The following is a 17,463-nucleotide window of genomic DNA, read 5'->3' as shown; positions in this document are numbered from 1 at the left end:
AAAATTAAATGGAGAAAATAGCTCCTTAAAGGGAAAAATTGGTCAGATGGAAAAGGAGATGGAAAAGCTAACTGAAGAAAACACTACGATGAAGATTAGAATTGGGCAAGTAGAAACTAATGACTCAATGAGGCAACAAGAATCAGTCAAACAAAATCTAAAAAATGAAAAGATAGAAGAAAATGTAAAATATTTAATTGGAAAAACAACTGACCTGGAAAATAGATCCAGGAGAGAAAATCTAAGAATTATTGGCCTGCCAGAAACCCATGATGAAGAAAAGAGTCTGGACAATATCTTCCAGGAAATCATCAAGGAAAACTGTCCAGAAGTACTAGACTCAGAGGGCAAAATAGTCATCGAAAGAATCCACCTTTCCCCTCCCGAAAGGGATCCCAAACTCAAAACCCCAAGAAATATCGTTGCCAAATTCCAGAGCTATCAAGTGAAGGAGAAAATACTACAAGCAACCAGAAAGAAACAATTCAAATATCAAGGACACACAGTCAGGATCACACAGGACCTTGCAGCTTCTACATTAAAAGATCGAAAGAATTGGAACCCAATATTCCGTAAGGCAAAGGATTTGGGACTTCAACCAAGGATCAACTACGCAGCAAAGTTCAGCATAACATTTCAGGCAAGGAGAAAGTCATTCAACGAAATAAGGGATTTCCAGAGCTTCCTGACCAAAACACCAGAACTCAATAGACAATTTGATCTTCAAATGTAGGTCTCCAGAGAATCATAAAAAGGTAAACAGAGGGGAAAAAACAAAAACAAAAACTTGCTACCCAATTAGGGCAAACTGTTTACCTCCTTATAAGGGAAGATGATACCTGTTAATCTTGAGAACTGTGCAGCTATTATGATAAAAGGGATATATGTAGAGGGAACTGGCATAAAGTAAATGATGTCATGTCAAAAATATGATTTAAGTATGAGAAGGGAATGTAATAGGAGGTGTGGAAAGGGGGAAGCAGAAAATGGCAAATTATATCACAGGAAGAAGTACAAAACTATAGTAGAGGGAAGGAGGGGAGGGAGATGAGCATTGTTTGAGAGGTACTCTCATCTGATTTGTTCAAAGGAGGGAACAATAATCTTAAGTAGATAATCCTAACTAGCTCTATAGGTAGTAGGAGGGGAAGGGGGAAGAAAGGGGAGGGTGGCTAAAAGGGAGGAAAGAAGCAATAAGAGTAAAGGGGACAAAAAGGGAGGGGGGTCAAAAGAAGGAGGGGAAGGCTGCAGGAGGAGGGGGAGAAAAGTGAATACTATTGAGGAGGGGAAGGGAGACGGGAGAGCTAAAAGCACAAATGGTGGGAAAGAGGTTGGAGGGAAATACACAGATTGTAATCATAACTGTGAATGTGAATGGAATGAACTCTCCCATAAAACAGAGACGGATAGCAGAATGGATTAAAAGCCATAATCCAACAATATGCTGCTTACAAGAAACACATTTGAAACGGGGGGATACACATAGGATAAAGGTCAAAGGATGGAGCAGAATATATTGTGCTTCAGCTCATGTAAGAAAGGCAGGAGTAGCAATCCTAATCTCAGACAAAGGAAAAGCAGAAATAGATCTATTCAAAAGGGATAAGGATGGAAACTATATCCTGCTAAAAGGCACCATAGACAATGAAGCAATATCATTACTAAACATGTATGCTCCAAGTGGTATAGCATCCAGATTCTTAGAGGGGAGGTTCGGGGAGTTGAAGGAAGAAATTGATAGCAAAACTATACTAGTGGGGGACCTCAACCTCCCCCTCTCTGAACTCGATAAATTCAACCTCAAAATAAACAAGAAAGAGGTTAAGGAGGTAAATAAAACTCTGGATAACGTAGATATGATAGATCTTTGGAGAAAATTAAATGGGAATAGAAAGGAATATACTTTTTTCTCAGCGGTACATGGAACATTTACAAAAATTGACCATGTACTAGGACATAAAAATCTCACAATCCAGTGCAGAAAGGTAGAGATAATCAATGCATCCTTTTCAGATCATAATGCATTAAAAATTATATGTAATAAAAGGCCATGGAAAGAGAAACCAAAAATCAATTGGAAACTAAATTAACTAATTCTAAAGAAGGGTTGGGTTAAAGAAGAAATCATAGAAACAATCAACAATTTCATTCGAGAGAATGACAATAGTGAGACAACATACCAAAACTTATGGGATAATGCAAAAGCAGTTATTAGGGGAAGTTTTATATCTCTGAATGCTTACATAAATAAAATAGAGAAAGAGGAGATCAATGACTTAGGCTTGCAGTTGAAAAAGCTAGAAAAAGAACAAATTGAAAATCCCCAAGTAAATACCAAATTAGAAATACTGAAAACCAAAGGAGAGATTAATAAAATTGAAATTAAGAAAACTATTGAATTAATAAATAAAACCAATAGTTGGTTTTATGAAAAAACTAATAAAATTGATAAACCTTTGGTCAATCTGATTAAAAAAAAGAAAGAAGAAAACCAAATTACTAATATTAAAAATGAAAGGGGTGAACTCACCTCCAATGAGGAGGAAATTAAAACAATAATTAGAAACTACTTTACCCAACTTTATGCCCACAAATTCGATAATCTAAACGAGATGGATGAATATTTTAAAAAATACAAATTGCCCAGATTAACAGAAGAGGAAGTTGAATACTTAAACAACCCCATCTCAGAAAAAGAAATTGAACAATCCATCAATGAACTCCCTAGGAAAAAATCTCCAGGGCCAGATGGATTCACAAGTGAATTCTATCAAACATTTAAAGAACAGTTAATTCCAATACTACATACACTATTCTTGAAAATTGGGGAAGAAGGAGTCCTCCCAAATTCTTTCTATTATACAAATATGGTTTTGATACCCAAACCAGGAAGAGACAAAACAGAGAAAGAAAATTATAGACCAATTTCCCTAATGAATATAGATGCAAAAATTTTAAATAAGATTTTAGCAAAACGAATACAGCATCTTATCACGAGACTAATACATTATGATCAGGTAGGATTCATACCAGGACTACAGGGCTGGTTCAATATTAGGAAAACTATTAGCATTATCGATCACATCAACAACAAAGCTAACAAAAACCACATGATTATCTCAATAGATGCAGAAAAAGCTTTTGACAAAATACAACATCCATTCCTACTAAAAACATTGGAGAATGTAGGAATAAAGGGAACTTTCCATAAAATAATAAGCAGTATCTATCTAAAACCTTCAGCAAGCATTATATGCAATGGGGATAAGCTAGATGCATTCCCAATAAGATCAGGGGTGAAACAAGGTTGTCCATTATCACCACTATTATTCAATATGGTATTAGAAATGTTAGCTGTAGCAATTAGACAAGATAAAGATATTCAATGAATAAGAATAGCCAAAGAAGAAACTAAGTTATCACTCTTTGCAGATGATATGATGATTTACCTAGAGAATCCCAGAGATTCAAGTAAAAAATTACTTGAATTAATAAACAACTTTGGCAAAGTTGCAGGGTACAAAATAAACCCACACAAATCTTCTGCATTCCTATATATTAGCAACAAAGTCCAACAGCAAGAGATAGAAAGAGAAATCCCATTTAAAGTTAGGGTAGACAGTATAAAATACTTAGGAGTCTACCTGCCAAAACAAACCCAGGGATTATATGAACACAATTACAAGACACTTTTTGCACAAATAAAGTCAGATTATGTAAGTGGAAAAACATTAGTTGCTAATGGGTAGGCCGTGCTAATATAATAAAAATGACAATTCTACCCAAATTAATATACTTATTTAGTGCCATACCAATTAAACTATCAGACAATTACTTTCTAGAGCTGGACAAAATAATATCAAAATTCATTTGGAAAAACAAAAGGTCCAGAATATCAAAGGGACTAATGAAAAGAAATGCCTGGGAAGGTGGCCTAGCGCTACCAGACCTCAAACTGTACTATAAAGCAGCAATTATCAAAACCACTTGGTATTGGCTAAGAAACAGAGAGGTAGACGAGTGGAATAGACTTGGCACTCAAGATGCAGTAGGCAAGGAATATAGCAACCTTCTGTTTGATAAACCCAAGGACCCCAGCTTCTGGGATAAGAACTCATTGTTTGACAAAAATTGCTGGGAAAACTGGATAACAGAGTGGCGGAAATTAGGCATAGACCCATACCTGACACCGTACACAAGAATAAAGTCCAAATGGGTACATGATTTAGGTATAAAGATTGATACCATGAATAAACTGGAGAAGCAAGGAATAGTGTATTTATCAGATCTATGGAGAAGGGAAGAATTCTTTACTAAAGGAGAGATAGAATGCATTATGAAATGCAAAATGGATAACTTTGATTACATTAAACTGAGAAGTTTTTGCACAACCAAACCCAATGCAACCAAAATCTGGAGGGATGTAGTAAATTGGGAAAGAATTTTTACAGCTAAGCTCGGGGATAAAGGCCTCACTTCTAGAATATATAGAGAACTGATCCAAATGTATAATCATACAAGTCATTCCCCAATTGATAAATGGTCAAAGGATATGAACAGGCAATTTTCAGAGGAAGAAATTAAAGCTATCTATAATCATATGAAAAAATGCTCTAAATCACTATTGGTTAGAGAGATGCAAATCAAAACAACTCTGAGGTACCACATCACACCTATAAGATTGGCAAACATGACAGAACAAGAAAATGATAAATGCTGGAGAGGATGTGGGAAAGTTGGAACACTAATTCATTGTTGGTGGAGCTGCGAGCGCATCCAACCATTCTGGAGAGCAATTTGGAACTATGCCCAAAGGGCTACAAAAATGTGCATACCCTTTGACCCAGCAATATCGCTACTAGGACTATATCCCCAAGAGATCATAAAAATGGGAAAGGGTCCCACATGTACAAAAATATTTATAGCAGCACTCTATGTAGTTGCCAAAAACTGGAAGTGAAGGGGATGTCCATCAATTGGGGAATGGCTGAATAAATTATGGTATATGAATGTAATGGAGTACTATTGTGCCATAAGAAATGATGAAGAAGAAGACTTCAGAGAGGCCTGGAAGGACTTATATGACCTGATGCTGAGTGAAAGGAGCAGAACCAGGAGAACTTTATGCACAGCAACAACCACAGTGTGTGAGAGTTCTTTCTGGTAGTCTTAGATTTTTGTAATAACACAAGAACTTCTTACCAAAAAAAAAAAAAAAAAATCCCAATGGAGGATCTCAAGGCAAAATGCCTGCCACACTCAGAGAGAGAAATATGGAAGTCACTCACATATTGTAGCAGATCATGTTTGCGTATGTGTATGTGTTTGTGTATCATGTCCTGATTTGTTATACGATTTCTTTCATTTATCTTAGTCTGACTACATAGCGTGACTATAGTGAAAATATACTCAATAGGAAAGTATATGTAGAATCTATACAGAATTGTATGCAGTCGTGGGGAGGGAGGGGGGAGTGGGGGGTAGGTGGGGGGGATAAAATCGCAATTGTATGGCAGTGATTGTTAAACATTACAAAATAAAAAAAATATATTTTTAATGGATTTGTGTTGCATTTTTAAAGAACTTCTTCAATTTTTGTTGTTATGGACCCCCGGAGAAGATGGCGCTGCGAGCGGCCAGGAGCGTGCGGGTCGCGGCCTCGTCCCTGTGGGTGGTGGTCGGGGCTGAGACCTCCGGATCCCCGGCCTCCCTCGCAGCCGGCCCCGCGCGCCTGCGGGTCCGCCCCGGCCCGGGCTCCCCTCCCTTCCTCGCGGCCGCCGCCTCCCGGGGCCTCTGCACCAGCGCCCTGCGACTCGCGGTTCGAAAATTCACAGACAAGCATGAATGGATAACAATTGAAAACGGTATTGGAACTGTGGGAATCAGCAATTTTGCACAGGAAGCATTGGGAGATATAGTTTATTGTAGTCTTCCAGAAGTTGGAACAAAATTGAACAAACAAGATGAGTTCGGAGCTTTGGAAAGTGTGAAAGCTGTCAGTGAACTCTATTCTCCTCTATCAGGAGAAGTAACTGAAATTAATGTAGCTCTTGCAGAAGACCCAGGACTTGTCAACAAATCTTGTTATGAAGATGGTTGGCTGATTAAGATGACTCTGAGCAACCCTTCAGAACTTGATGAACTGATGAGTGAGGATGCATATGAGAGATACATAAAATCTATTGAGGATTGAACATTGGACCCCCAAATAAATTAGCACAAGAATACAGCCCAATATAGTTTTGTCCTAAATTAGGGGTATATGGAAGATTAGCAACTTTAACACTTCTGAAACAACACCATGGCATGGAAAAGAATCTTAACTACTCAGAATGACTGGATAAAAATGCTTTTTACTATTTGCACCTTTTGCACAACTTCTTCCTTGTAATTTCAAATTAGTGTGTCTGGTTCTGAATTCATCGCATCATGTTTGGCAAAAATGAATTCTAAGACCGTGTACTTCAGAGCTAGAATTTTATTGTAAAAAGCCTTAAATCAGTAATGGTATAATGGCCAACTCCATCCATCACCAGTTGTGTTCAGAATACATTTGGTTTTCTGTCCATGGGAATAATTTACTGAGATTGGTTAGCTGACTGGTGTCAGATGCTGTACAATACCAACTTAATTTTAATAAACTGCTTGGCTGAAGGTATTTTTACTGATGAGGCTTCAACCTTGCAGCAGAATAGGTAATGAAATTTAATAAACTTTTTAAAAACCTTGAAAAAAAAAATTTTTGTTGTTATGGCTCTAAGTTGTTGACTCTCTGTTGAATACTTCTCATTTATTTTCTCATTTTTTTTTCTTCCTCTCTCACTTGATATTTAACATCCTTTCTAATTCTTCCAAGCGGGCTTTTTTTGCTAAAGACAAATTCATATTCCTCTTTCAGGTTTCTCACCTAGGCATTTTGATATTATTGTCCTCTTCTGATTTTTGTATTGATCTTCTTCATTACCATAGTGACATTGCTTTCTATGGGCAGGGTTCTTTTCTTTTTCTTGCTCATTTTTAGCATATTTTGGAGACTTTTAAAGTTGAATTCTGCTCCCGAGGCTCAGGGACCACTTTCTCAAGCCTCTTGTGTTGGGGGCCAGGGGACTGTTCACTGACTTTCTGCTCCAGGGTCTCAAGTGCTGCTGACTTACCCACTGACTAGTGGTGGCCCTACTTAGCCTTGCTTGTTGTGCCATGAATTCCGGGACTGGCAATTTGCCTTATGTGCTGTGGCTACAGTCCTCACAGTTAGCTTTCTTTACCACTGGCCTGCCTAGACAGAACCATGATGCCTTGGTTGCTGATCTGTGTTGTGTTTAAGAGCCTCCCACTTGCTTGTCTGGACACCATCTGTGCTGGGCTCAACTCTTCTTTTACTCAAGTGAGATAGACCATTCCCAAAGACTCTCCAAGCTATCTTAAGCAGGAAAATTGTTTCACTCGTTGTTTTTTAGGTTCTTTTGTTCCAGAATCTGATTAGAGACTTGATGTAACATCATTTCTGAGATAAACTTAGGAGAGCTCATGCAATTTCCCGATTTTTCCTTTTCCCTCTTAGAATCTTAAATTGAAACTTTCCTTAAAATGTTAAGTAGTACCTGTCTAAAACCAAATGAGCATTATCTACAATGAAGACAAGCTAGAAGCCTTCCCAGCAAGATCTGGGGTGAAGCAAAGACGCCTGTTATCACTACTGTTTTTTAATATTTTTCTAGAAATGCAAAAAGAGAAGAAAAAGAAATGGAGAAATTATAATAGGCAATGAGGAATAAAAACTTTCACGTTTTGCTGTGATATGATGATATGCTTAAAGAATCCTAGAGAGTCAACTAAAAACTACTTGAAATAATTTACAACTCCAGAATAATTACAGGATATAAAACAAACCCAAATATATCACGAGCATTTATATATATTACCCAAAAACCCAGCAGAAAGAGATAGAAAAATAAATTTCATTTAAAATAACTGTAATTTACAATACTTGGGATTTTACCTGCCGAAACAAATTCAAGAACTATATGAACACAGCTACAAAACAGTTTTTTGCACAAAGTCAGATCCTAGCAGTTAGAGAAATGTTAATTGCTATGGGTAGATCTAGCAAATAAAGCAAAAATGACAATTCTACATAAATTAATTTACATGTTCATAAAATATTCATGCCAAACTATCAAAAATTGTTTTATTAAGCTAGAAAAAATGATAACAATATTCATGCTAAAGAAAAAAGGTCAAAGACTTCAAAGGAATCAATTAAAAATGTAAAGGAAGGTAGACTAGAAGTTTCAGATCTCAAACCATATTATTAAGAAGTAATCATCAAGATAATCTGGTACTGGGTAAGAAATGGGGCAGTGGATCAGTAGAATAGATTATGTATACAAAGCACATTTGTAAATGATCATAGTATAGTAGTCTTTAATAAACACAGGGATCCAAGCTTTTGGGAAAATAATCCACTATTTGACAAAAATTGCTGGGAAAACTTGCAAGTAATTTTCCAGAAACTAGTATAGACCAACACATTACACCATATGCTAAGAGAAGGTCCAAATAGGTATATGATTTAATCATAAACATTGATATAATAAGCAAATTGGGGAAGCATAAAATAGCTTGTCTGATCTATGGATAAGAAATGAATCTATGAATAAAAAACAGAGAAGATGACAAAATGCAAAATGGATTAATTTTGATTATTAAATTAAAAAAATTTTGCACAAACAAAACCAAAGCAGCCAAGATAAAAAGTAAAGCAGAAAACTTGGGGGAAAAGAATACTTTTACATCAAATTTCTCTAATAAAGACTTGTTTTTCAAACATGTACAGAAATGAGTCAATTTTATAAGAATATGAGTCATTTGTCAATTGGTAAATAGTCAAAGGATATGACTAGGCAGTTTTCAGAAGAGTAAATCAAAGATACTTATATTTTAAAATGCTATAAATCACTATTGATTAGAGAAATGCAAATATAAACAACTCTGAGGTACCTCACACCTGTCAGATTAGCTAATATAACAGCAAAGAAAGGAAAATGACAGATGATGGAGGGGATATGGAAAAACTGAGACACTAATGTACTGTTCATGGAATTGTAAAATGATCCAACCAAATTGGAGAGCAATTTGATACTATGCCTTAATGGTTAAAAAAAGCTATGTATACTCACGGATCCTATAACCCAAAGAGATAAAAGAAAGTGGAAAAGGACTTGTATATGCAAAAAATATTCATAGCATCACTTTTATGTGTGCCAACAAATTGGAAATTGAAGGGAAGTCCATTAACTGGAGAATGAGTGAACAAATTATAGTGTATGATTGTGATGGCATACTCTTGTGTTAAAAGAAAGGATGAGCAGAATGATTTCAGAAAAACCTGGGAAGATATATGAATTGTTACAAAGTGAACTGAGAAGAGCCAAGAGCCCATTGTACAGAGTAATAGCAATATTTATATATTGATCAATTATGACTGACAGGTATTCTGAGTAATACAGTGAACGAAGAGAATTTTGAAATATTTGTGATGAAAAATACTATCCACTTATAGCTGATACATTCACTAAACAAATAAGCATTTATGAGGGGTGAGAGAGACAAAGAAAGAGAGAGAGAGAGAGAGAGAGACAGACAGACAGACAGACAGACAGAGACACAGAGACACAGAGACAGAAAGAGACAGAGAGACAGAGACAGAGAGAGACAGAGGCACACACACACAGAAAGGTAAGCAAGCAATTAAAAAAAGGGTTTTCCAGTTTATCAAATTGAGCAAGACTCAGAACTAATTCATTAATAAAGTATTGGAATTTTAGGAGTTATTGTTGAGATATCAGAACATACTCATTGATTACTTTAGAATCTATGATTAAATCTAAATGAGATTTGCCATTCATATATTAAAAAATCATGACAATATGATAATATAGTTCAAAACAGTATTCCTTAACTTTTTGCCGCAGTACCAGAAGATGTTCTTGAAAGTCATGAAAGAATTCAAAGTGGTGAAAACTGATGACTGCCATTGTAAAACGCCATAAATGAAGATCTCTGTACTTGGATTAGAAGCAGTCAAAAAAGGCATGGGTACTTCCAGTGTGTAAATCCTTCAGGAGGCAATGTTTTTGTGTCCTCCTCTACCCTGTGACTGCACTGTCCTGCCAGAAAGTCTAGTAGCTAGTTAGTTGTCTTGTAACCCACAATCAGGATTCTGAGGGCAGGATTAACTGTCACTTGTTGGCAAAGAGCAAAGCAGTATCCCTCATGAATGTTGTCAAAATTATTTTTCGGTTAATTTCCCATTCAATGTATAATGTGTAAATATATGTATATACATAATATAGAGCAAGCCTCATAAAAAGAATGACATTCCCTTTGTGTGCATATATGTGCAACACAAAGAACACAGACATAAAAACAGACCCACAGATAGACAGACACAAACAAACACATCTTGGAGAATGTGATCTATAAACAGCATTAGGACCAGATCATTATCACAGACCAAATTGTTACGCATAATTGTACTGACATAATTTTATTCTATAAAAGCTTAAAAAGCATGTTTTTAATAGATATCACCACATCAGATATTTATAAGTATCAGAGTAAAAAAAAAACCTTTTAAATACAGAGATTTGTCCAGAGAAGATCAAAAGCATATTGGAACTAAATGAAGTACATATATCATTGCTACTGTCCTCTCTGTCACTGGAGGTGTGCTTAGGGTGAGCCTGAGAAGTATAACCTTATGTTCTGACAATTTTATTCAAAGACAAGAATAAATTACCATATCCACCTGTGTGATAATACATAGAATACTAAATATAAAAGGATAATACCTGGGTAGCATCTTATGCTCAGACAATTCCCATCTTGACCATAATTATTAAAAAAAAAAAAAATGACAAGCACGAAATGAGAATAAAACTAATAATAGCAATAGTTTATATCACAGTTGGGGAGTTTTAATGAGCTTTTTTCACAACAACCCTATGAAGTAGAGAGTGCCCATGAAAATATTCCATTTTTTAAAAAATTAAGAAAAGGGTAAATAACTTTCACATGGTCACATAACAGTAAGTTGAAATTTGAACCTGAGTTACTTAAAGGTTGCACCTGATTACTTAAAGGAGGCATGGTAATAGTTGTAGCAAACTACCACTCCTCTTTCCAGCAGCATCCTGGAAACATTCCCAATGTAGAGTTAAACAATTGCCCCCCACTGGCTCCCTCCCCCAGATCATTTGCTTTCTGATTCCTACCTCACTTTAGAAATTCCAGTGTGTTTGTTCTTCAAGATGCTGTTGCCCAGCTACAGTCAATTATTGACTAATAAATCAGGGGTGAATGTTTACCTGTGAAAATCCATTCCTGTTTTCTTTCTGGGGATTAAAATTGCCCAACCTACAATAAAAGAGACTGAGGCAGAGCTCTGAGCCAATGACTCATGGTCCCCTCTAATGAAGTGGGCCTCAGGTCTTCCTCATGATCTGAGATGCCTCCTTATTCCAAGATGTTGTATTTATAATTTGATATCCAAATATGCAAAAAAGACATGATAAAATACAGAATTTCATTGGTTGATAGACCTATCTCTTGAGTACCAAAAATGACATATTAGCATGGGGGGGGTTATAGGTTGGGTGAAGCATGAGGCATCTCCACTGATCAAGTGGTCATAAGATGGTCACTTGCTCATGTTGAACAAAAGAGACAAAAATAAATTGGAGGGCTTTCCAAGTAGTCGAGTCACCTCTGCCACACTGGGCTTGGTCACCATGACAAGAAAAACAACTCCTTTATGAAGCCATATGTAAGATTAATGGACTAATAAATGAAATGAATTATTCATCAACCTATGTGTCATACAGATATTTAAAATCAATGCTTATAGAATGGTAGAACTGCTGTGACTCAAACAAACCAGTTTAATTGTCTCTCTTTAACCATTAAACTTTATTAGGGATCTTGGGTCATAGGTAATTTCCCATGCTTGAAAGCTAACCAGCTACAAGGTACATTAGTAATTTATGGTTCTAAAGTGTGTAGGACTATCATGAAAGCATCTTTAACACAGAGCCAAAGCAGTTCCATATTTTCAATGCATACTAGTTAACATAGGCAGAGTCTACATTTATGAATTTTTACAAATTAACCAATGATGCCCATGAATACTCTGGAGTCCTCTAGACAAAGACAAACAATCTTTGCTAAATCCCTTTAACAAACAGCTGCTTTTGTCCCCTCCCCCTTTCACAATCCTGGAATATAATCTAAAGAAATACATCTAGGGAAATGGAATTTACTCAAAAAAATAGGTATTTAATTTTTTCATCCCTTACGTCTCTTGGCCCTTGTATATATTTTTGGTATTTCTCTTTGGTCTTTTCAGTAATTACCTATAATGAATTCACAGTAGCTGCAAATTAAATCTCACCCCAATGTACTCTCAAGCCTCGTTGTTGTCTCAGGTTTCTGAGAGGTGTGGTTGATTGGAATACGGAGAGGTCAAACAGTGCCTGAGGGTACATTAGCATTTCAGAGATTTCTTAATGCCACACTCCCCTCCCCCTTCACTATTGACTGGATTAAGGAGGTATATAAATCACAGTGATATGAGGAAATGGTGCTTCCAGTGAGATCAAGTCCATGTCCATTCATGTATATTTAACTTTTTAACCCACAGACTTCAATTCTGCCACTTTTTCAGAACCTGAGAGTAGGTTGTGGGTACCCATATCCTCTAAAAAATGGAGCAGTATGACAATCCTTATATCTTTTGAGCAAGTAAGTTACAGTGGATGCCCACATTGACAGGATAACACACAAATGCTTTGGCAAGGAATGGAGTGGCACAGATGGGCGTGGGTGGTAATTGGCACAACCAGATCTATCCTATAAACATTTCATCATACTGTTGGTTCCAAACCAGTGGGCTCTGCTCTTAGAGGGGGAAAAACGTTGTCTTCAGGTTTCTCTGTTCCTCCCCGCATCACCTAATATAGTGCTACATTCCTAGTAAGTGCTTCCTACATGTGATTGGGGGACTCACTGATGCAAGGTTTCCAGTTCAAATGGCTTATTCTTGCTTGTCAGTGGAAATCTTAGGTGAATAAAGATTCAAGTAATAGACTGAAGGAAAAGCTATGTAAGTGGATCTTCTGCCCTCATCACACCAGATTTTACAATGAAAATTTTAAATGATTATGGACTTAAGACAGGATGTAAGAACTAGACACGGTGTTAACCTGCTCAGCCTTTCTGGTCTTTTTGTTGTTGATTTTAAAGATCTTTAACAGGGTTTTCTTTCCTGCTGTGTGGCAACATGGAAAAAGAAAAGTCATTTAAAGCCAAAGACTAATAAAATCTTTAGAAATGTTCACTTCATAGAGACATGACCTAAATTAGTGCTTATTCTAACCTTTTACAGTCAGTTTTATGAGGGTAATCACCTAATCACCTGGGATGAGTAACAATTTTTGCTGGGTGAATAAGAAAGTACATTTTATTATCTGACTACCTATATACCTCCTGGGGGTAGGAAGACCAGTATAGTAGTAATGGGGCTGGTAAATGTTTAAACTTGAGTAGGTTATCTGTCCCTCACGTTCTCAATGTCATCAAGATGTGAGAAAAAATTCATTTAGATTCCTACTCTATTCCAGTTGTATCAATCAATTTGATATGATTCTATTAGAGTAGTGAAGATAAGTTCTGTATCTTAGGCCCCAGAACTGAGAAGTGCAGACTGTAAGATCACTTGTTTAATCATAGGAAGGTAACTAGAGGTCCTTCAACCTTGTTTTTCTTGTCATGGTGACCAAGCCCAGTGTGGCAGAGGTGACTCGACTACTTGGAAAGCCCTCCAATTTATTTTTGTCTCTTTTGTTCAACATGAGCAAGTGACCATCTTATGACCACTTGATCAGTGGAGATGCCTCATGCTTCACCCAACCTATAACCCCCCCCATGCTAATATGTCATTTTTGGTACTCAAGAGATAGGTCTATCAACCAATGAAATTCTGTATTTTATCATGTCTTTTTTGCATATTTGGATATCAAATTATAAATACAACATCTTGGAATAAGGAGGCATCTCAGATCATGAGGAAGACCTGAGGCCCACTTCATTAGAGGGGACCATGAGTCATTGGCTCAGAGCTCTGCCTCAGTCTCTTTTATTGTAGGTTGGGCAATTTTAATCCCCAGAAAGAAAACAGGAATGGATTTTCACAGGTAAACATTCACCCCTGATTTATTAGTCAATAATTGACTGTAGCTGGGCAACAGCATCTTGAAGAACAAACACACTGGAATTTCTAAAGTGAGGTAGGAATCAGAAAGCAAATGATCTGGGGGAGGGAGCCAGTGGGGGGCAATTGTTTAACTCTACATTGGGAATGTTTCCAGGATGCTGCTGGAAAGAGGAGTGGTAGTTTGCTACAACTATTACCATGCCTCCTTTAAGTAATCAGGTGCAACCTTTAAGTAACTCAGGTTCAAATTTCAACTTACTGTTATGTGACCATGTGAAAGTTATTTACCCTTTTCTTAATTTTTTAAAAAATGGAATATTTTCATGGGCACTCTCTACTTCATAGGGTTGTTGTGAAAAAAGCTCATTAAAACTCCCCAACTGTGATATAAACTATTGCTATTATTAGTTTTATTCTCATTTCGTGCTTGTCATTTTTTTTTTTTTTTAATAATTATGGTCAAGATGGGAATTGTCTGAGCATAAGATGCTACCCAGGTATTATCCTTTTATATTTAGTATTCTATGTATTATCACACAGGTGGATATGGTAATTTATTCTTGTCTTTGAATAAAATTGTCAGAACATAAGGTTATACTTCTCAGGCTCACCCTAAGCACACCTCCAGTGACAGAGAGGACAGTAGCAATGATATATGTACTTCATTTAGTTCCAATATGCTTTTGATCTTCTCTGGACAAATCTCTGTATTTAAAAGGTTTTTTTTTTACTCTGATACTTATAAATATCTGATGTGGTGATATCTATTAAAAACATGCTTTTTAAGCTTTTATAGAATAAAATTATGTCAGTACAATTATGCGTAACAATTTGGTCTGTGATAATGATCTGGTCCTAATGCTGTTTATAGATCACATTCTCCAAGATGTTTGGAGATTTGTATTTGTAGCATGGGAATTTGCTGTCTATAAGCACATGAAAGATAGAGAACTACTGTTGTATAATTCTGGTCATAAGGTCATATCTTGATAAATATTAGGAAATTGTTTTTTTCTTTTGCCATTTGGGTTAGGCTATTTTTTGAGGTGTTATTTTGTTTAGTATTTTTTGGGTCTACTTTAGCAAACTGTTAACTTACTTTTCATGAATTTTTTTGCATCACTCTCTTTTCTCTTCCCAGTGCTCCCAGCCAGATACAGACCTCTTCGTCAAGATAGGACTCTGCTTTGAGGGTGAGGGTGGGAGTGGGTATACTGTCCCAGGCTTCAGAGGTTTTGTATCACTCACTCAATCCCCTTCTGTGGACTCAGTGTTCTGGAAGTAGCTGCTACCACCTCTACTTGCTGCTGCTGCCACCAATACCACCACTGCCACAGGCTGGTGCTTTCTTCTCTGCCCAGGGTCTAGGGCCAGATCCCAGCCACACCAGATTCCATGGAGTTTTCCCACTGACCTTCTATGCTATCTCTGGCATTTATGGATTGAGAAGGCTGAAAACTGCCACAGCTCCCAGTGATTCAGTCCCCTGAGGCCTGCTCCAACCCTGCCTGGCCTGGCACAGCCCACACTGGACTGTACTTTGCTCAGCTCACAGCTCAGTGTAATAGATGCTTCCCAGTGACTTGCCAGTCTGTCTTGGACTGGAGATTTGTTTCACTCTGTCATCTATGTTGTTTCACTCCATCATTCAGCTCTAGAACTTGTTTGGAATCATTTTTAAAGGAATTTGGAGAGGTTGGGGGGAGTTCAAGGAAGTCCCTGCTTTTACCCCACCATCTGGGCTCTCCCCATGTAGCTTGATACTGAACATTTTCTAACATTTCCTCACATAATTTACATTGATCACTAAGTCTTTAACGATAACCCTTTAGAAATTTTGAGCAGGAATGATCTGATCCTGAATTGCCATAATGAATTGTGCTATTAACAAATAAAACAAATCCTTTGTTTTGTGCTTTTTTGTCATATTGTTGACTGAGTTCATATGGAGGTCACTCAGATTCTATTTTTGGGCCAGACACATTTTATGTATCACTTTCTGTTATCATTGTTCAATCCTTTTTTTTCTATCTGTTTATTATTGATTATTGAGGTGATTTCTGCTCATTCACAAAAGCATTTTTGCATGTTTTTGATCTGTGATCTCCTTTATGAATGTCTTTTCCATCCTTTCCTTTCTGCTGAGGAGGTGTTAATTGTTCCATAGTTGCCTTAGGGTGATGGGGCCTATATTTTGTTGATATTGTGTGAGTTTTGGTTGAGGTATTTCCCAAATCTGTTATAGTCCATTTTACAATTTTGAAAGTATATATAAAACCTGATATTGCATTGGTGTTAATTATTATAAATATGTTCCTCCTATTCAGTTTTGATTTCAGGATGCCAGAAAGTTTCATAGTATATTTGGTCCCAGTCCTCTCTTTTATAACTTTATCAGTTATCTCTCTCTATATCACCTTAATCCAATGGTTCACAGTAACTCCAAATTCAAATTCAAATTATCCACCTTCCTTTTCCTTGCAGTAAATTAAAGATTTTACAATTATTGAGTCCAAATGACACTTGAAACTGTTGGAGAAAGATGCCATAAGACTGAAGACTTACTTAATGTGTTTTTTTGTGGAGTCACTCAGGTACAACAGACTGATGAATAATGTATTTTGGTCCAACTCCCTCCTTAATTTGGAATTTGAACAGTTCTATGTAGGAGAGAGAATAATGGAATTGAAGTGAGGCAAATCCATAATGTATTTAAACTCTGTCTCTTAATTCTATGTTTTATTTGAATTATTATTAGCATCACTGTGTTGGTGGCATGTTTTTAAATAGAGAATGGTTTTCCATATGGACATCTAGTACTTTAGAATTCTCACTATAGTTAGATCTATTTTCCTTTATATAGTTTCAGAACATAAATAAACCATAGGTGTGGAAATGAGACAAAGGTTTTGTGATGATCAGCTAAGGCAGTATAAATGTTACCATATTTTTAGACAATTTAGTGAATAATTACGATATCAATAATAAATTGCTTTTCACTTTTTGCACATCATTTTTACTTCTCAACCAATATGTTATTTTCTTATAAGTATTTATAGTATTTTTAGTGATGCTGATACTGTGATTTAAAAGAAATATAAGCCACATAAGTATTAGTCTATATTTAGTAGGTAAGTGGTGTTTTTATCTTTTAGTAGTGTATACGTGTGTCTTAAGAGAGGCAGGATCAA

At 36.4% G+C, this 17,463-nt stretch overlaps 1 protein-coding gene across 1 annotated transcript; it reads left to right on the top strand.

Annotated features, from left to right (window-relative positions):
• The first annotated feature begins 5,620 nt into the window (after positions 1-5,620).
• On the top strand, positions 5,621-6,363 carry LOC140505812 (glycine cleavage system H protein, mitochondrial-like). Its single transcript, XM_072612202.1, has one exon. It carries the CDS (start codon positions 5,621-5,623, stop codon positions 6,191-6,193), a length of 573 nt encoding a protein of 190 aa, XP_072468303.1. The 3' UTR covers positions 6,194-6,363.
• The last annotated feature ends 11,100 nt before the right edge of the window (positions 6,364-17,463 follow it).

Source organism: Notamacropus eugenii, chromosome 1 (genome assembly GCF_028372415.1).
Source record: "Notamacropus eugenii isolate mMacEug1 chromosome 1, mMacEug1.pri_v2, whole genome shotgun sequence".
In the NCBI taxonomy this organism is placed as follows: Eukaryota; Metazoa; Chordata; class Mammalia; order Diprotodontia; family Macropodidae; genus Notamacropus; species Notamacropus eugenii.
This window is presented reverse-complemented; position numbering and strand designations above follow the sequence as displayed.

Excerpts from the sequence above, each read along its gene's own strand:
- LOC140505812 (XM_072612202.1), top strand. The coding sequence starts at position 5,621 with ATGGCGCTGCGAGCGGCCAGGAGCGTGCGGGTCGCGGCCTCGTCCCTG.